The sequence below is a fragment of the Malania oleifera genome, chromosome 5, assembly GCF_029873635.1.
Source record: "Malania oleifera isolate guangnan ecotype guangnan chromosome 5, ASM2987363v1, whole genome shotgun sequence".
Lineage (NCBI taxonomy): Eukaryota > Viridiplantae > Streptophyta > Magnoliopsida > Santalales > Ximeniaceae > Malania > Malania oleifera.
Window position 1 is genome coordinate 64,888,747 of NC_080421.1, and position 20,910 is coordinate 64,909,656.

Genomic DNA, 20,910 nt, shown 5'->3' on the forward strand with positions numbered 1-20,910 from the left:
AAGAGAGGAAATGGATTCCCATCCACATGGCCCAATAAGGGCATGCCAAAAAGTTTTATTTCTGTAATTATTTTGAATGTGTTATTAAGATATCTTTGGAAGGGATTGGATGTGAGTGAGTGGAGCAAGATACGGTGCGAGGGAATGTTAGGATTGGATAGGGTAAAAAATTGAAAAGTGTTATAAAAGATATAAAAATTAAATAAATAAAATTAAATAAGATGGATGATATATCATAACTTTATTATTGTGAGGAAGAATTACAAAGTAATGTGGAATCCATAGTATACAAAATATCTCTTTCATTTTCTTTTATATCTCTCGTCTTTCTTCCCACTTCTTTCTTTCTCTCTCTCTCTCTCTCTCTCTCTTTTTCTCTACTCGACTTACTACGTGAGAGGAGGCTTTTATAGCCTTCATAAGCTAATTAACGCTGACATTATTACTAGTGCAAATATTTGGGACATGTTCACATGGAGACATAATTAGTGCAGACATATGAGGTAGATTTATAGAGACATGAATTAGTACAAACATATGAGGCGGGTTCATGGGAGATGAAGAGATGGACATGCTATGAATGAATTTCATCCATTCATAACAAAAAGTAGGTATTATTTTTTTACAAATTTTAAAATAATAAAAACTAGGTTTGCAAGTTTTGCCTACAAATACTAAGAAAAAATTAAATTAAATTAACACTTTTATAATTCTTAGCATCTTAGAATAAAAGCCAAGAAAAAAAATATTTTTAAAATAAAAATCAAAAACTACATTTCTGTGTTTAGAGAGAATGGCCCCGGCCCCCGCCCCCGCCCTCTCTCCCTCTCTCTCTCTCTCTCTCTCTCTCTCTCTCATACACAAACAAACACGCCTCCATCGTCATCACCCCATTCAGACGCTTCGCATAGCAAAAATCCAGTTGACAAGTTATTCCATAAATAAGTAATTACCTGATCATTTCCTCACCTCATAACGGCTGCCGTGATTTTTGGCCTGCAAAATTCTCATAACCCAAAATCTCAAAAACATTTGTGGAAAAATGTCATCACATCATTGGCCCGTCTGAAACATGCAGGTCATCTGAGCATCTTCACCCTACTCATTGCTGGAAACTAGGAAAGGCATTTTGTGTGCTCTCGCTCTCTCTCTCTCTCTCTTGCCTTCAAAGTAAATTCTGACCGCTACCCCATTATTATTCCTTATATAATAGGCACAGCGCCAATGGTGTTGGATAAAAGATACCGCTCTGTTTATTCTTCTTTAAAGAATTCTTTCAGTAGCTGGCTATGGCCAGCAGAACTCCCCTGTTCCACACACTCCTGCTTTGCTTCCTCTCCAGCCCTCTGCTAGCTAAATCAGCTCCTGAAAGTGCTCTCCTCTCGCAACTTCCCGGTTTCAATGGCACTTTACCCTCCAAACACTACTCTGGGTATGTGTTCCATGCTTTCCTCTTTTCATTCTGATTGATGACATTTGTTTATTAAAATTTATTCTCTGTTAATTTCGTGCTTCTCTTTTTGATTTTCTTCTTCTGGGTTTTAAGATATGTGACCATAGATAAAAATCACGGGAAGAAATTGTTTTACTATTTTGTTGTATCTGAAAGAAAGCCGTCAGAGGATCCGGTGGTTCTGTGGCTCAATGGAGGACCGGGATGCTCAAGCTTCGACGGCTTCGTGTACGAGCACGGTATTGGTTCTACCAATTCGTTTGATCTAAAGATTATTTGTGAGACTGTATTCGTATTTTGGAGGTTTTTGAATGCTTAAATTTGTCTTTTCTTGATTAGTTGAGTGTCGAAGGGTCTCCGACACCATCCTTTTAAAAAAACAAATTTTCCATTTCCTGAATATTGAACTTTCTATCTTTTCGGATTACGGAGAAAGTATATTTTAGAGCTGCTGTTCGATCAGTTGTTTCTGATTTTTGTGAAAAGATATGGTGCGAACCAACTGTTAGAAGATTCTTTTAGTTGGACTCACATCTTCATTACTATTTGAAATTAGTCCTGTTTGTCTTTATTACTTCTGTCAGTATTTACAGATCTAATCACTGCAAATATAAAAGGAAATTCTTGTTCCAAATTCCTATCGTCATTTGACACGGTTGATTTTGTTGAATCTATTTATGGAATCAATTCATGCATTGAGTCATTTTATGCCGTCTCAAAGAGTCAAATAGAAATTTAAGTTTTCAATTTTAGTTTTATACTTTTATTTATGTACAATAATTGGAGCTGAGTTGAAATTTCTTTGAGCCGGAACTTAGAGGTCTTGCTTCATTTGAGGTGTTCTATTTTTTCTTTTCTTTTCTTTTTTCCCTCCTTTTCTTTTCTGATTCAAATGTTCTGGTTTTAATCATGAGGGATAATGTTCTGCTCCAGATGGACTTGCGTTTTTATTCCTTTTAAATTATTAAATCCTGGATCAGTGAAGACCATTTTTTCCATTTTCTGCAGGACCATTCAATTTCCAAATGGGAAATCCTCTACCTAAATTACATCTCAATCCATACAGTTGGTCCAAGGTTGAAATTTCTCTATAAACTATATTAATTTGAATTGTATGATATTTCTTTGATTCATTATCAATAATATGAGGTTTTTTTTTTCACTGTTTTGTCGTTGATTGCTCAAAATCAGTTCCCTTTAGAATGTTGTTTAAATTTCAGGTTTCCAGCATTATATATTTGGACTCTCCAGCTGGAGTTGGATTTTCTTACTCAGGGAATAGCACAGATTACTTGACTGGAGACCTAAAGACTGCCTCTGACACACATACCTTTCTCCTCAAGGTATTGATCAAAACCAATTAAGACCTATAAAGGCTAGCATATTAGCTGGATGGATAAGTACATACTGATATTCTCTGATATTAATATCTCTGCATATTGTTGTTGTGCATCCAGTGGTTTCAACAATACCCAGAATTCCTCTCAAATCCATTTTTTATTGCTGGAGAGTCATATGCTGGAGTATATGTGCCAACTCTTGCTTATGAAGTTGTGAAAGGTATTTCTTCTATCTCTTTCATAGAATATGCATTGGGATTAAAAATTTACATGTAATTATATACCTTGACAGGACTTGATGCTCATTTAATGCCTATTATCAACTTTAAGGTATGCCTCTTTGGAAATCCTGTTAAATTTCTATACATGATCTAGTAGTTGACATATGAAACTCTCAACTTCTGCAGGGCTATTTAGTAGGAAATGGAGTTACAGACGAGGAATTTGATGGCAATGCTCTTGTTCCATTTGTCCATGGGATGGGCTTGATCTCAGATGACCTATTTGAGGTCAGTGCAGCTTCCCATTTCGATTGGGGTTAATTTATGTTCAAAGTTATGCTTCTTTGGAGTTTAAAATTTCCATGGGAATTATACAAAAAAAATATTTTTTAAAACAATTCTAATACTTTTTAGGAACATTGTATTTGATAGTAATCTTTCATCTTTCATTTATCCAGTATGTTGTACTAGAGAAACTTATCAGATAGACAACTAATGGTTTGACTTGTTACCTCGATAAACTGCCTGGTTTAATAAGTCTATAGAAGGTAGCTAAAATTTTGTTTTGTTAGAAACTTGTTTGAGTCATGCCAAGGTTATTTGTGGATCTGGAGATAATGATTTTTTTTTTTTCAGAAATTGGTTTATATAAATTTCTTCTGTAGTTTGTTGACTGCTGTTTCCAGCCAGTTTATCCAGCCAAAGAGAAGCTTCCATTGTATTTTTTTTCCTCCTCGGGTTATGTTTTCAAAAACAAAAAAATTTCCAATGTTTGAATAGAATTTAGGAAGTTCTAAGAATTTTGGATTCTTTTCTGAATTTAAACAGATACAATTTTTCTATGTTGAAACTGATATTTTTTAATGTGTCGAAACAGATATTTTTGAATGGAACACCTTTGCTGCTGTTCATTTTTTCATGAACAAATTCATAACAATTCATGCTTCATGCTTCAGGAGGTTAGCAAAGAATGCCAAGGACAGTACTATAGGCCTCTTAGTGAAACTTGTGAAAGCTCACTTTCAAAAGTAGATGAGGTAAGACTTGCTTTTTATGGTTAGAAGAAGAGTCAAGTTAATGTAATTCATTTGCAGTGTGATTTACTTGGAATTCTGGTTCGACCCAGGACATTGCTGGTTTAAACATATATGACATTCTGGAACCCTGCTATCATGGACCAGAACTGAGAGAGATCACAAATGGTAACGCAAGGTTACCATCAAGCTTCAGGAAGTTAGGTGAGACTGACAAGCCTCTTCCTGTTAGAAGAAGAATGTTTGGCCGTGCCTGGCCCCTCAGGGCTCCCGTAAGAGAAGGACTTGTTCCAACTTGGCCAGAGCTCCTTAATAGTAACAGTGTCCCCTGCACTGTAAGTTGCTACATTTACTATCCTAAAAACCTTTAATTATGCCTGAGAAGAAAATGTTAAAATGGACGATTAGCAAGCCTTGGAAAAACTTGAGTCCGAAACAGACATTATGCATGGGAAGTTATCGGTATCCCCAGAAGTTGGCTGAGGTTGCTCATTTAAAAAGAAAAATACCCATGAGTAGTTGTGGGCTTTATGTGGAGACGAAAAGTTTTTTTAAAAAAAAAAAGGAAAAAAGAAAAACTAGTTCTAGAGGTTTCTGGTTTGATAGAAGAAAAGACTGTAGATGGTAGGAAGCTTGGATAACAAAACTAAGGCATAAAAAAGTGGAGGTTTCAATTTAAATAAGCTGTAAATATGTTAAAAGTGTCACTCTCTATCCATTGTGCTATAAAATGATCCAGTATGTCCTAGGTAAATCTATTCTAGTGTTGAAGGGATGAATCTGGACAAAGTCTCATGCTCATGGAAAAATTAACTTTCTATTCCAGTTTAGTTTTGAAGGGATAACCTGACAGGAGTCCCACGTCCATGCAAAAAATTTCCATGGGATCCATACATTCTTTTTTTTTTCTGAGCATCATGAAATCCATTGTGTTTGATCACTTGAAGTATGACCTGCTATCAAATCAATTTATTTTTTATGATTCATCTTAGATCTCTCTTGACAATATTTCTTACTATTCTGGTGCACCTTTTAAGGCCTTGAAATAGAATATTTCTAAACTTTTCCATTGATGTGTCAGCACGCTTGCTTCATTTCCTAGGTTTTTTATACTAGTCACCTCGTACAGATTATGTACAGCCCTACACATAACTTTCCTTACAATTGGAATTTACTTTGTAGGATGACGAAGTTGCAACTTCATGGCTTAACAATCAAGCAGTTAGGGAAGCAATTCATGCTGAAAATGTAAGATTTACTCATCTTAATTACATCCAATTCACAAATAGTAATTATAGGATTCTTGTGATATGTTAGGAAAGCTTGATCGGTCGTTGGGAGCTATGCACAGACAAAATTGCATTCAATCATGATGCTGGTAGCATGATCAAGTTCCACAAAAACCTTACTGCTCGGGGATATCGGGCACTTATATTCAGGTGAATCTTCAGCTCTGATGTGCTTATTACTTCAGTTCTTGCTCAATATGCTTCATTATATTTCCCTTTTCTGCACCCTGCTTGGGAGAAAAAGGGGGGTGGTGTATGGTTGCAAAGGGCGTGTGTGGTTTGAGGTATGTGCGGAGCATGAGTGGTTTGAGTTGGAGGAAAAACTAGAAGAGATGATTTACATGGATTTTGAAGGCAGTGATAGACTATTTTTTGGAATAATAACAATGACATTCCGAAGCAATAAAATGATTTCCCAAATCAATCATAGGCACATGAACATGAAACATAAATTAATTTCAAGATTTGTACCATGCACCATGGATTTCTTTCTTGAGGTTTGAAGGGTTTCGTGATATCTGAAAGAGCTTACTACCCTCTTTCCTTTTATTGATGTGTGACTTGATGGGTAACCACACTGAATTAGGGTGAAGGTAGGACCTCTCCTTGTTGCTTAAATACCAACATAAGGAAACACTACCCATCACGAACTCTTTGTGTAAAACAAGGCCGGCACATAATAAAATCCCATGGAGGATTGGCGCTTTAGGTCCATAACCTTATATGGTGATCACTTACCACAAGGCCTATTAGTTCCATGCTCCCAAAATGTCCGATATTCATTTAATTTGGGTTTTATAAAAAGACTATTTAAGTCTACAAAATTCTAACAATCTCTTGGATTACATAGCTGAAGTTTTATAAGGGAAAAAAAAATAAAAATCTTTGGACTAAAATACACAAACATGTGGCCACAACAAAGAATATCGAACCGAGCAAGCACCATCCAACATAATGGTCCAGAATGAGATCATGCATATCCAACTATACAAAGAATCATATTTGATGAGGATACTAACATCATACAAGTCAAAATATACATAACCTTGCAACCATACACTAGATCCATAATGAAGTCATGCATATCCAACATTAAAAGTATACATGCTCAAAGAGGTACTAACATTACACTACCAAAAGATATACAATCTTGTGATCATACATGCATCATAGGAGTGTGGTCAAAATAACATGGAAAAATGTGACCAACATGTCTATTCTGCAAACGAATCAAGCATTTGCCCAAGATGTTCCAGCTTCAAAGAAGGTTATTTAGACTAAACGAAGAATGTCTCAGTACATCACAATGTCACATAATGAGATTGGGCCAAAAATGTTTCCAATAATCTCTGCATCCATCAAGATGCATGTGCCTCTCACAGAAGTTAATCAAGACCGATGCCAAAATGTTTTTGAAACATACCATGATGAGACTAAATCATAATGTTTCTATGTTTCATAAATGAAACTATGTCAAAATATTAATTGAGATTGATATTATAATGTCTCCAAATACATCACAACGAGACAACAATCTCAATATTCCATAAATGAGGCCAAACAAAATGCTTCAAAATATGCAATTCATAATATGACCATGATAAAAATTTACATAAGTTTGCACACATCATAATAAGTAACAATTAAATTGTTCAATTCATATTATTCTCGAGAATAATGTAATCATAAAAATATATGTAATTAGCATCTATCATTATGATGCGCTCCCACTAGCTCAAAATATCAAAGGGTTTTAACCACACCTAAGCTAGTTTCATGCTGAAAAGCTTTAGGGGTCAATCCCTTAGTGAATCCGCAATCATTTGCTTTGTGGCTATATGCTCAATATGAGTTTGCCTATCCCTGATCTTCTCTTTAACAAAAAAAATGTACTTAATATTTATATGTTTCAATTGTGAAGAACTCTTGTTGTTTAGAGAGAAGGTAACAACAACATTATTATCATATTATATCAATAGTAGTCTCATAATAGAATTAACCATGTGGAATCCTGTGATAGAATTTCATAACCACGAAGGCTGATAAGTTGCCTCATAATAGGCAATGAACTCTGCCTCTATGGTCGAGGTAGCTGTAAAGTTTTCTTAATACTCTTCCAAGATACAACTCTTCCTACCATTGTAGAAACAACGGATGTGGATTTCCTATCATTCAATGCACCCTGCATAGTCAACATTGGAGTACTCAATCACCTCAAGGTAATCTAACCGCATGTATCTGAGCATGTAATCCTTAGTGCCTTGCAAATATCTCATGAATTTCTTTGTAGCCTTCCAATAACTCACACAAAGATCACTCAAGCATCTGCCAAGCACACCAATTGCATATACAATAACAAGATGTGTGCATAATTAAGCATACATGAGACTACCAACTATTGAAGAATACGAGACTTCTTTCATATGTTTTCTATTATCATCATTTTGATGACATTGATTTTTGAATAGTTTCTCACCCTGCACTATGGGTGCTGCACATGCCGAATGAAACTGCATATTAAATCTATTCAAAACTTTCTTAATATAGGTTTTCTGTGATAAACCAAGAATGTCTCGGGATCTATCACGATGGATTTGTATGTCTAAGACAAAGGAGGCATCGCCAAAATTTTTATATCAAACTATTGTGATAGCATCCTTTTAGTTACATTTAAAAGATTTATATCATTGCTAACAAACAATATATCGTCAATATAGAGCACAAAGATTACAAGTTTGCTCCCACTCATCCTTAGTATACACAAGGATCGACTGCATTTTTTTAAACCCGAAGGAAGTGACAATGTCATCAAATTTCAGATACCACTGCCACGAGGCTTATTTCATCGCAGATGGATTACTTCAATTTACACACAAAGTATTCTTTCTTAGATTTCTCAAAACCATCAGCTACTCCATATATACACCCACAAATAGATTTCCATTAGGGAATGCTATTTCAATATCCATTAATTGATGCTCAAAGGGCTATCCACTAAAATCATCTAATAGTACAACTTTCGAACTCTATGGGATCTCATTAATGGATATAGCATGATTTGATTCAGTTACTTTAATATTATAGGAAGGACAATATAACTTAAGGGCTATTGAGCCAATGCAATGACTAATAAAGTGACCACTCATAGATTTAAGGTCAAACTTCTTTATCTGTGAATTATGCGAATTCAATTCCACTTTGCACTCTAAAATAGACGTTTCTTAAGTTGTGTTTCTACAACCTAGTCACGTAGAGATATAGTCAATATAAAGGTCCATGATTCTACTTAATTTCATCATATATACCTTCCATAATACTCATGAACCTTGTTATATTTTACAGTTTTGATCCTATTTCCTATCTTGTGTTGAACTGAGGCTTTAAATGCCTTATAAATGCATCAAACGAGTCAAATTTTTCATGAATGAAATACAACTAGAGTGGGAAAATTCATCAAATAAAGGAGATAAAATATCTATGACTACCTCTGGCAACAAGAATAAAAGCACCACAAATATCTACATAAATTAATTTTAGATATTTCGAGTTCTAATAGCTCCTTTGGTTTTGATTCTAGCTTTCAATTTCCCTTTTATACAATCAACACGAGTCTCAAAATCATTAAAATCTGAGTTATATCCTTAACTAGCCTTTCCATTTTCTCTCCTCGAAATGTGCCATAGGTATCTATGTTATAGTTGTATGGAATAATTCTCATCTAATCTATCACGCTTGCATCCAATAGTTGCATTCATGACAAATGAAGAGAGAGAATAAAAAAAGATTGCATCCAAATCAAGTTTATATAAACCATCACACAAGGAACCAAAACCAACAATGGAGGAATTAAAACTCAAAACTGATTTTCCTTTACTAAAATTAAAAGAGTGACCACATTTGTCCAAAAGTGAAACATAAATAAATTTCTTCCTTACCCTCACATAAGCAATGTTTCTTAGTTTTAAAACATGACCAAAAGCCAACAGAAGTTTAATAGTTCCCATCTTCTCCATTTGGACTTTGACTCCATTCCCTATGTCCACCTTTATCTCTACCTCATTTGGCATCTACTACCTTTTGAACTCCATTCTTTTCATATCTATTGCTATGCTTCTAGCTATCCATCTTCTTATGCCCAAGTTTGTGAGATAAGTTACATTTTTCGTCTAAACCATTAACCTTAAATTCAATTGATCACTAAAGTTTTCCGTAATCCCTTTTCTTCTTCCCAATGCAATAGTTATTTTTATAGTTTCTACTAAATTTATTCTTCCCACCAAAAGAAGATGGAGCATAAGTAACGACCTGAATCGAATTCAACTTAACCTTCTTTAGCATCTCTTCCTCTTGAACCACAATTGTAGTAAAAGAAAGTAAAAGAGAGAACTATACAAGAGGAAGTGAATATCACTTGGTGTACTTAGCTTACAACTTTGAGATGTATATATAGCTATACAAGAGAGTGAGGTTATCCTAACATCCCGATGTGGGACTAAAAACTATACACTATGTTCAATACTCCCTCTCAAGCTGAAACGAAGATGTTTACAAGTCGAATCTTGGAGAGAGTTGTCTATAATAAACCTTGGCCAACAGACTTGGTGAAGACATCAACAACCTGGCCTTTGGAGGAGATAAAGTGGGGAGAGAAAATCCCAGAACGAACTTTTTCCTTGATGAAATGAATATTCACCTTAATATGCTTGGTCATCTGAAGCAGAACTGAATTAGAAGAGAGAGATATAGCAGACTTGTTGTCACAAAACAACAAAGAAGAGTATGTCACAAGAAAGCCAATCTCAAATAGGAGAGCACGTAGCCACAGGATCTCACAGGTACCTTGTGCCATAGCATGGTACTCAGCCTCAGCAGAAGAACGGGAAACTACTGCCTGCTTCTTACTCTTCTAAGAAAGAAGATGATCGCCCTTGAAAGTACAAATACTTGAGGTAGATCGTTTGTCAGTCTTGGACCCAGCATAGTCAGTATCAGTATACACAGAAAAACCTGGTTGTATTCCAGATGAATAGAGTAATCCCAGTCCAGGTGAGATCTTCACATACCATAAGATGTGATAGACGGCATCAAGACGTGAAGTTCGGGGAGAATGCATGAACTGACTTACTAGGCTCACTGTATAGGCTAAATCAGGCCGAGTGTTGATCAAATAGATGAGGCGACCAACAATTCTCTGATACACCGAAGGGTCTGTCAGCAGATTACCAGACTCTACAGAAAGGGAAATATTAGGATCTAGGGGTGTAAAAGCAAGCTGACATCCCGACATACCAGTGTCCATATGGAGATCTAGGGCATATTTCTGCTAAAAGAGGGGAATGCCCTTGCAAAAGCGTGCTATCTCAATTCCTAAGAAATACTTTAGGGGTCCCAAATCCTTGATGACAAAGGTGTCCCCCAAGTCCTTTCTAATCTGAGAAATTCCAGACAAGTCATTACCTATAACAATAATACCATCCATATAGACAGAGATAATGGTGCAAGGGCCATAGGAGAGACGTCTAATAAAGCAAGTGTGGTTTGACTGACACTAAATAAATCCCATTGAGAGAACCACATCACTGAATCTTTGGAACCATGCACGAGGTGATTGCTTAAGCCCATATAAGGACTTGCGCAATTTACACACCTTTCCAGAATACTCCCCTTGAGCAGAAAAATCAAGAAGGGGATCCATGTAAATAGTATCAGTAAGATCACCATTCAAAAAGGCGTTCTTGACATCAAGCTGATATAAAGGCCAAGTGAAAGAAGCCACCAAAGAGATCAAGAGGCGAACAGTAGTAAGCTTTGCCATAGAAGCAAATGTAGCATGAAAATCCTAACCTAGAATCTGCCTAAAACCCTTGGCCACCAAGCAAGCTTTATACCTATCAACAATACCATCTACAAGGTGCTTAACTGTGAACACCCATTTATAGCCCACCGTGCGTGCACTTGAAGGAAGGGGAACAAGATCTCAGTATGCATGGCTACCACCCATTTGGAATCCTAGAGGGCTTCATAAACTGAGCAAGGTATGATAATAGCATCAACTTGTCCCAAAAAGGCTCGATAACTCAAGGAAATGTCCTGATAAGAAAGATATTGGGACATAGGGTAGTAAGTAGAACAAACTAAAGAAAGTCTATCAAGAGCTCAATGGATTCAAGAAGGATACTGTGAGAAGGGAGCAGGGGGATCAGGGACTATAGGAGACATACCTGAGCTTGGTGAAGATGCTAACAGAGGCTCCAAAGGGCGCGGTCAGCAAGTGTAAACCTTTGGAATGAGAGAGATATGGTCCTACCCAATGGGGGTAGAGGTAGGAGGCTTAAAAAATGAAGACGACACCGGAGAAGAGGGCACTGGTACAGATGGGAGAAAGATAGGCTCAAGTTGAGGAAGTGGAGATGGCACTGGCGGAGATATGGAAGGAGAGAAATCAGTGTAGAAGGGGGTAGACTTACGGAACGTGACATCGAGAGAGTGATAAGTGTGCCGACCAATAGGATCATAACAATAATATCCCTTAGACATAGAGGAATACCCTAGAAAAATGCACTGGATGGTCTTATCTTTAAGCTTGGTCCAAGAAGGACTCCAGTCATAAACAAAGCAGGTGCATCCAAAAACTCTAAGAAGAAGGGAGAAAAGAGACCTGTCAGGATGCAGAAGATGAAGTGGAGTAGAATTCTGCAACGCACAACTCGGGGTACGATTGAGAAGATAGGCTGCATTGAGAACGGTGTAAGGCCAATAAGACTTCGGGACTTGCATTCCCCGAAGAAGACAACGAACAATAGACATGATGTGGCGATTTTTGTGTTCAACCACACCATTTTGTTCAGGAGTGTAGGGACATATCAGTTGTTTGAGAATACCCTATTGACACAACTCAGCACGATACTCATTACGAAGGTACTCACGGCCATTGTGAGACCTCAAGATATGAACCACGATATTGTATTGAGTCTTAATCATTCGCCAGAAAGCCTGAAAATGAGTGAAAACTTCTAATTTATTTTTCATAAGGTAGACCCAGGTACAATGGGAGTAATCATCAATAAAGGTGACATAATATCGATGCTAAATGAGTGAGGAGACAGGGGAGGGACCCCAAACATCATTATGAACAATATCAAAAGCTGCAAGAGAACGGTGCATACGAGATAGAGATAAACGAACATGCTTAGATAATTCGCTAGTAGCACACTGAAAATTAAAATTCTTGCAAGCTTTATTAAATTCTGGAAACAGTCAACAAAAATATTTAAAATTTGCATGTTCCAAACGAGCATGCCACAAATCCAAGGTTTTTAAAAAGAAAATAGAAGAAACATCAGAAGGCAAAACAGATGCTTGAAAGCTAGAAGAGGAAGCAGGATAGGAAGGCAGATCGCCAAAGTAGTAGAGCTCGTCCCTTTCAAAGTCCCTGCCAAAAATATTCCTCGAACTCAGGTCCTGCAAGTAACAAGAGTTGGGTAAGAAAACCACACCATAGTTATATTTTTTGGCAATACGGCCAATAGATAACAAGTTGTAAGAAAATTGTGGAACATAATATACAAGGAATAAAATAGAGTCGAGGATAAACAGGCAGTGTCTTGGGTATGAATGGAACGAGAGGTATCATTGGCATTGCAGATAGTATGAACCAACAAAGAAACAAGGGATGTAATGAAAGATGCCTCACCAGTCAAATGGTTGTTTGCCCCTGAGTCCAATATCCAAACGGGTGTGCCACCTGGCGAGCCAGACTTACTTAAAAGGGCAGTAGGGTTTCTAGCAACAAAGGTTGCTGTAAAGGAGGATGCAGTCGGTGCAGCAAAGACAAGGAGGCTAATCTGAGACTGAAGTTGAGTAAGCTGAGCCTGAGTTGAGAGAAATCTGGAGCAGCAGCAGGTGCAGGAGTAAGAGAAGCCGGAGGAGCAGGAAGAGATTCTGCAACAGCTCCAATGTTAGAAGGTCTCGACCTTTTCCACGGCCACAACCACGAGAGGCTTGTTTGGAGTAACGCTCTTGCAGCTTAGGGTGGAGAATGAAGCAGCGCTCAATGGTGTGATTATTCCGTTGGCAATGTTGACAGAATCAAATCTTGCGGTCAACATACCTAGCACTAGTAGGAACTGTAAGGGGCAACTTGCTTGGACACACTAGAAGAAGCAAATCCAGGGAGAAGACGTTGTCGCCGATCATCACCATCAATCATTGTCAATGCCTCGTATGAAGAGGGCACTGGGCATGTGCTCAAAATTTGAGTCCGGAGTGATTCGAACTTAAATTTTAACCCATCAAGAACTTATAGGTATGCCGACAATCTTGACGCTTTGCCTCAATAGTTTTTGCCTCAGTAGGAAACTCAAAAAGAGGCTCATACTGGGTGAGCTCCTCCCATCGAGACTGGAGATAGCCGAAGAAGTCAGTCACAAATAAACCCAAAGAAGCTTGGGTCGTCTGGTGGAGCTCTCGATAAAGCTTAAAAATCCAAGTCTCACACCTTGTGTGGGCGAACATTTTGGTCAAGGCTGACCAAAGGCTATTAACAATATCGTGAAACATGAACATCTTGTAGAGGTGGTCTTCTATAGAAGCAAATATCCAATCCAGGATGACACAATTGTCAATGGACCACTGTCAGTGAGCCAGATCAGTATTAGCAAGGTGAAACTCCAATTCTAACAACCACTCAGCCTTGCTACGGCCCTCAAGATATAAGCGAAAGGACTATGACCAAGCATGAAAGTTGCCGCCATTCAAAAGAATGTTGGTGACCTTCTGAACAGGAGCAGTCTGAGCCAGAGATAAGTTAGGGCATGGAAGGTTCAGAGAAGAAGAGGTGGATTTATTGCTCTTGGTAGGCATATCACCGTCCTTGGTAGCCATTGTAAAGAAGAGGAATAGGCTACAAAAGTATCAACGCAGCAAAGCAAAGAAAGTCACCAGAAAATACGCTGGAAGGCACCAGGAAAATTGTCGAAAAAGTTGTCGGAAGCCACCGGAATCACCAGTAAAGTTGCTAGAAAATGGTCGAAGTCGTCGAAAAATCCACCGGAAGGCACTGGGAAAGCTGTCTGAAGTCGCTGGAAAAGTCGACAAAGTCACTGGGAAAGTCGCCAGAAAGTTGCCGAAAGTCGCCGGAAAAAGGTCATCAGAAAGTGACAGTATGAAATGATGCATCAGGAAAATAGTAGAATGAGTTTTCTGATGTACAAGATCCACTAAAAGTGGCAAGTACAGATCATACGACTCAACCTACTACCAATAAAGCTTTCTAATGCACAAGCTCCACATATATGGCGACTGCAGAGCATACAGCTCAATTGAGAACCTAGACTTTAAACAAGGAACGTAACCTTGCTCTGATACCAAGTAGAAAGTAAAAGAGAGAGAACTATACAAAAGGAAGTGAATATCACTTGGTGTACTTAGCTTACAACTTCGAGATGTATAGCTATACGAGAGAGTGAGGTTATCCTAACATTCCGATGTGGGACTATAAACTATACACTTTGTTCAATAGTAGTCATCTCAATCAACGTCCATTCTTTTTTCTAAGTATTATAAGATGTTGTCAGTGTATCAAACTGAGAGGGTAAGGATTCCAAAATTTTCGATACCAAGAAACTCTCTCCTAAGGGCACCTTTATCTCATTCAATTTGTTATAATAATGAGTGATTTTCATAATGTGCTCACGCACTCTACTAGAGCCATCATACCTAGTGGAACTTAATAGTCTCATGTATGTCTCCTTGGTCTTATCAAACTTGGTGAATTTTTCAAACATAGATTTTAATAAAGTCTTAGCATTCCATATCTATAGAACATTTTTCCTAGATTTCTCCATGGAATGCTTTATATGCATCAAATGCACTTGGTTTGAGTGTTTCTACTTTTCCATAATAAGCCCTCTCATTGGCAGAAGCAGTCACATTTGGCTTCATAGGTTCATCCTCTTTCAATGCCAAATCCACATTCATAATAGCATGGTAAACCCTTAGATAATAAAGTCCTCAAAATTGGTCCCAAGTAGTGTTTTTGTAGCAAACAATTGTAAAGGCAAAGTAGATGAGGAAATAATAAATGAATACATTCATTATGCATGAAAAAACAATATCATGCCATACGCATAATTTTCTCATTGCCTATTCAAACATTGGGCACAGGCTAAACCGTTTTAACCATTATAGTCCCGTGTATAAGGGTCCCGAACTACAATGCTAAAACAATTCATCATATGACAAAGCAAAGTAATCAAATATTATGCACCCAAAATTCGATACCGACAGGAAACCTGAATCCTTGAATGTGCAATACCTAATCCACTTTCTTTATCATCAGTAGAAATTTCACAACTAACACACTGAGAGGGGTATGACCATCAATCATGGATTTCTTAGCACCCAATTACAATCCAAAATAGTTTACTTGGCCAAAAAATTTATTTTATTATGCAAATTGTTTTTCCATAATGAACACCACCAATTGTACCCCATGATAGGCGAGGACACAATCAATATGCTCATTAATTTTCAAATAATTGTGGTCACAAGATTGCTTTCAAATTTCCAATTCCATATCAATAGGGTCTCAATCACATGCTATTATATTACCAACATGCATACAAATACTCATAGGACATTGTAATTTTATTTTATGTCTAATTGTTGTCAATTCCAAGAGTATGCAATATCAATATTTTCTGAATATCTTAATATCATCACAAAAATTTTCGCCTCGGATGAGAGATTATAGCATAAAAACACAAAATTTTGAATTTTTGTTTTTGAGAAAATAATTTTTGGATGGTTTAAAATTTGTGTTATATATCCCAAAAGCTTCGGGAAAAAACCTAAAAATTTTTAATAATTTGTTGTAGGCCCACGAGTGGGCCCTATGCATCCACACGCACTTGGCTCGTGCATGGGGAAGGCTAATATGTGCACAAAACTTAATCTTCTTCACCTGATTCCTAGTTTTGGGTTGTGTTTGACCTAGATTCCTTCAATCCAAGTTTGCATTTGTTTCTTATCAATCTTCATTACATTTGATATTTTCATCTACTATTTTTTTTTTTTTTCAATTAATTTGAAAAACCCTGTACATATTTTATGAAATAATCTTAAAAAATAAGGTGTTTTTATCCATTAAAATTTCCAAGAACTATGAACATGTGTTCGATTCTTTTCTCATGGCTGAACCACTCAATTATGTTTTTTGATTGTTAAAGTAACTCATTAGACAACAAATCATTCCTTAAGAATAAGAGAATCTTTTTTTTTTAATCAAATAATGAAAAACTCTGGGTAGCCTCACAGCCATGGCTTAGCTTGTTAAGATTTAAATTTGTTGAAAATCTCAATTTTATCATCCTATTTTTCTTGTTCATGTTATGAATTAATACATGCATAACATAGGATAAAGAATAAAAAAAAAAATTAGGAAGAAATCAGAACAAGTTTGAGAACTTAGTTTCATGTATTGAGTTTAGCTCTGATACCAATCGATAAACTATTTCGCAAAACAATAACAATAACATTCTGAAACAATAAAACAATTTCCCAAATCAATCACTGGCACATGATCTTGAAACATAAATTAATTTCAAGACGTGTACCTTGCACCACGGATTTTGTTGTTGAGGTCCGAAGAGTTCTGCGATATTTGAAGAGTGCTTACTACCCTCTTCATTTCTCTTGATGTGACTTGAAGAACAATCACACTAAATTAGAGTGAGGGCAGGACCTCTCCTTCTTGTTAAATACTGGCATAAGGAAACCCTACCCATCATGGGCTCCTTGTGCAAACAAGGCCCACACATACGAGAATTTCATGGACTGGTGCTTTAGGCACATAACCTTAATATGGTGACCACTTACAATAAGGCCTGTTAGTTCCATGCTTCCAAAATGTCCAATATTCATTTGATCTGGGTTTTATAAAATGGCTATGCAAGTCTACAAAATTCTAACAGGCAGTGCATCTCGGAATAGTTTCTAACCTTTCCTGCCCACTGGTTCCTTAATCACTTGCCAAGTAACAAGCCACAGCCAGTTTTAGCTGCTGTCCTCTATGTAAATTTTGTAGATTTAATGCAATATGTACTAAAACATTAAAGCAATATGGCTAGAGCCTAGTACAAAAATGGTTCTGGATCAGTTTTAACCTACTGACCAAAAGGTGGATGGTGCATCTGAGGTTACACTGGCATAACTATGATTTAGGTATGTCTTTTTTCCTCATCCACTTAATTTTTACTTGGGGCATAGATTGTGTCTTTAAGCCTCTTTTGCAGCCCTGTTTTCTTTCTGCACTATTTGATTGTGAGGATTTTTGTACGAAAGAGAACATTGAAGCTTTTGATGGCCAAGCAGAAGCCAAAATCCTAAGGGCAATTTCTAGAAAACTTAGAAGTCACCAATAACTAGTGTGTGTGCGCGCGCATGTGAGAGAAAGAGAGAGAGAGAAGATCTTGGCTTAAGATATGCTAGTATGGTTTTTGAGCTGGAAATAACAAGTCATTAGGTATTTTCCAATGTTTGTTGCTTAAAACATTCTTCTGGAGAAAAATGTCAATCTATCTAGGAAGCAAGCTGTTGTTCTACACACAGTTCTGGAAAGAAAAAGTTCTTCCTTGACAGACAAACAATGTCTTTTGTGGTCCAAACTCTACCCTGCAGGATGCAAACATGTTTCTGCTCCACTAGAATTAGCTTGCTGCATGTTAAATTAAAATGCAGTAGCCATAATTTGGGAGAATGTTATGCAAATATTGTTGGGAATCAGCACGAAATTCCCAGATCCTGTGAGAAACAAAAATAGAGAAACAATCCACACCAAAGAAAAACAATCACACGCACAAGACAATATCTACATGGTTCGGCAATTTTGCCAACGTCCACGGAGTTGCAGGGATTTCATTATTATCAAGAAGAAAAATACAGAGAGTGCGCCATACAATGATTTTCTCTCTCTCAAAATGACGGCCTAACCTAATCACCCAAAAAACAATCGTTTTATATGTTGCACACATGGTTCCGAATGGGGCCCAAAAATTTTTCTCAGGGGCGCCGCGAGTATGGCTTGGGCATCGGCCCAAGCCTTCGCTCCAATGGACTAAGCCTTAGTAGAGAAATCTCTCATTAAAAGTCATGCAGCATTAATTCAAGTCGGGTCATCATCATTTGGATCAAACAAAACTAGGCTCGACAAAGCCCAACAAATATAATTTCTTGGATTGAAATTGAAATCACTTCTTTCATTTCAGAATTAAATGACCATCATTAGATCATTGATTTCAATGGTTTCTTGGCTCGTCATCTCAGAACAAATTGGCATATGCTTGGCATAATTAAGGTAGCATCAATGCTTCTGGAGTAGCCAGCTATTCAAACCAAAAAAGGAATGTACATGATCCGCATATTCCTTCATGGAATCAAAGGTTGTCTGAGATTCTGCAATTAATTATCAGGTGATGAGTTTTCACAATTTCCATAAATTTTAAAATAATAATAATACTGTGGGATCAACCATGTAAACCTCATCAATAAATTAAGGTGGGACCAATGCTCATTGGCGATCTGATGACGGGTCTCTTAATTTTGGTAATTTTCTATTATTGTACTGTGGGATCAACCATGTAAACCAGTAGCCTCCGAGTTTTTTGCTTACTGAAATATTTATGAAGGAGCACTTGTAGAAATTAAGGAATCATCACAAGGTCAGGCTGCTCTCTGAGTAGATGCTATTTCTTGAGGCAGTATTAAGGTGTTCTCTCTTCTAACGTAATATTTAAGGCACTAATTTTATGCAAAGCCATAATTGGACTGAACTTTTTGTGCCGTCATAGAGTATTAACATATGCATTGCAGTTACATTTTAAGTTTATTTTTTATAATACTAATTAATAAGATATTTGTTGTGCTTTTTTGGCAGTGGGGACCATGATATGTGTGTTCCATACACTGGGAGTGAAGCATGGACAAGGTCTATCGGATATGCTGTCCGGGAGGAATGGAGGCAATGGACTTCCAACGGCCAAGTTGCCGGGTACGTATCACCTTTTCTGCTCATTATTCTGGGTTAATCTTTTAAATTGGAGAAAACTTATCTAAGAAGAGATTTCTTTTAGCTGTCATCACTCATCTCCAAATGAATGGTATTTATGAATCATTTGTTTTGGTTGGGAGTAATTTTAAAATGTTGTTGAACTGCATGTGACAGCCCATTCTGGCTCTAGTTGAATTGTTGTCCATTGTTGGTTGCAGGTACACACAAGGATATGAGAAAAACCTCACCTTTTTGACGATAAAGGTTCGAACACGCGAACCCCTCTCACTCTATAACAAGTTAAATATTGGAATTTGTTGAATTTTAGAACAACTTCTGCATGTACAACATTGTAATATCATATACTATTCTTTGTGGATTTCATTATTGGTGTTTGGCGTCCTAATTTGTTGTGTATGCAGGGAGCTGGGCATACAGTCCCAGAATACAAGCCGCGAGAGGCATTGGATTTTTATAGCCGGTTTTTGGCAGGACAGCCTATATGAAGAGAAAGAAAGCTATGATTGTGGTCGTGTGTGTGTGTGTGTATGAGAGAGAGATAGAGAGAGAGAGCTTGTTTCTAATGTTTCTTCGTTACTTTTTATCAGTATGAAAGAAAATTTATGCATATGAAGAGATGACTTCTATTTAGCTCTTCACCGCAAAATAAAAACATCAATATTTATTGTGGTATTGTAACTTTGATGGCCCTAATGGCATGCAAATATGGTACTGCATGATTGGAAATTTTATTATTATTTTTAGCCTTAAAAGCAATAATATTGGTCAAGGTCGTGAATACAATATGCTGTTTAGTGGAGTATTTTTCCATATATTAATAAAAATGGTAAACAATGAAGAAAATAAGAGGAAGAAAAAATCACCTAGGAAAGACTAGATTTCTTTAGTTGCTCAGAGCAATGGGTTAAAGTAATTTTGGACAAAGAACAAAATGACACCATAATGTCAAAGAAGCATTGAATGGGATAATTACTTTCTTATAACTCTACTAATAAAGACTCATAAAATCAATAAGAAACTTTCACTTATAAATCCTTAATTAAATTGGGAATGAATGCGAGGAATGCATGTCTGACTATGAAAGGATCACTTCGAGAAGAGGTAAGACACATCTCACAACATCTGATATTATATTGTTGTACATTTAGATAACCTTACATTTTCCTCCTTGTAATAATGGTCGGATAAAGGATACAAATGGAATAAAATACAAGCAACACAACTAATATATAAAAACAACAAGAACAACAACTCGAGAATTTACGTGGTTTGGCAATGCCTACATCCACGGAAGCAATCGGCACAACAATTTCACTAAGAAATTATAGAGTACACGATACACTTTTCAAAAATGATCTCTCATATGTCACAATATACTCAGACAAGTATAAATAGACTTTCCTTCAGAGACTCCCCCCCCCCCCCTAAAAAAAAATTAACCAACTTAACGTTCAAATTTAAATTTTGAATTTCTATCTCGCATCCTAAAAACAAAACCATCGACA

General features: G+C 36.8%; 1 protein-coding gene across 1 annotated transcript; it reads left to right on the top strand.

Annotated features, from left to right (window-relative positions):
* Positions 1–825: 825 nt before the first annotated feature.
* On the top strand, positions 826–20,083 carry LOC131155787 (serine carboxypeptidase-like 20). Its single transcript, XM_058109190.1, has 14 exons — positions 826–1,432; positions 1,547–1,692; positions 2,462–2,529; positions 2,674–2,796; positions 2,911–3,013; positions 3,086–3,123; positions 3,201–3,302; positions 3,971–4,051; positions 4,141–4,383; positions 5,231–5,296; positions 5,366–5,487; positions 19,271–19,384; positions 19,603–19,648; positions 19,807–20,083. Exons 1-14 carry the CDS (start codon positions 1,290–1,292, stop codon positions 19,888–19,890), a joined length of 1,479 nt encoding a protein of 492 aa, XP_057965173.1. The 5' UTR covers positions 826–1,289; the 3' UTR covers positions 19,891–20,083.
* Positions 20,084–20,910: the final 827 nt, after the last annotated feature.

What these genes read in the sequence shown, in the direction of transcription:
- LOC131155787 (XM_058109190.1), top strand. Translation starts at nt 1,290, where the DNA reads ATGGCCAGCAGAACTCCCCTGTTCCACACACTCCTGCTTTGCTTCCTC. An exon ending in CCCTCCAAACACTACTCTGG is followed by an intron (nt 1,433 to 1,546) that starts GTATGTGTTCCA and finishes CTGGGTTTTAAG; the next exon opens with ATATGTGACCATAGATAAAA. An exon ending in AAGCAATTCATGCTGAAAAT is followed by an intron (nt 5,297 to 5,365) that starts GTAAGATTTACT and finishes GTGATATGTTAG; the next exon opens with GAAAGCTTGATCGGTCGTTG.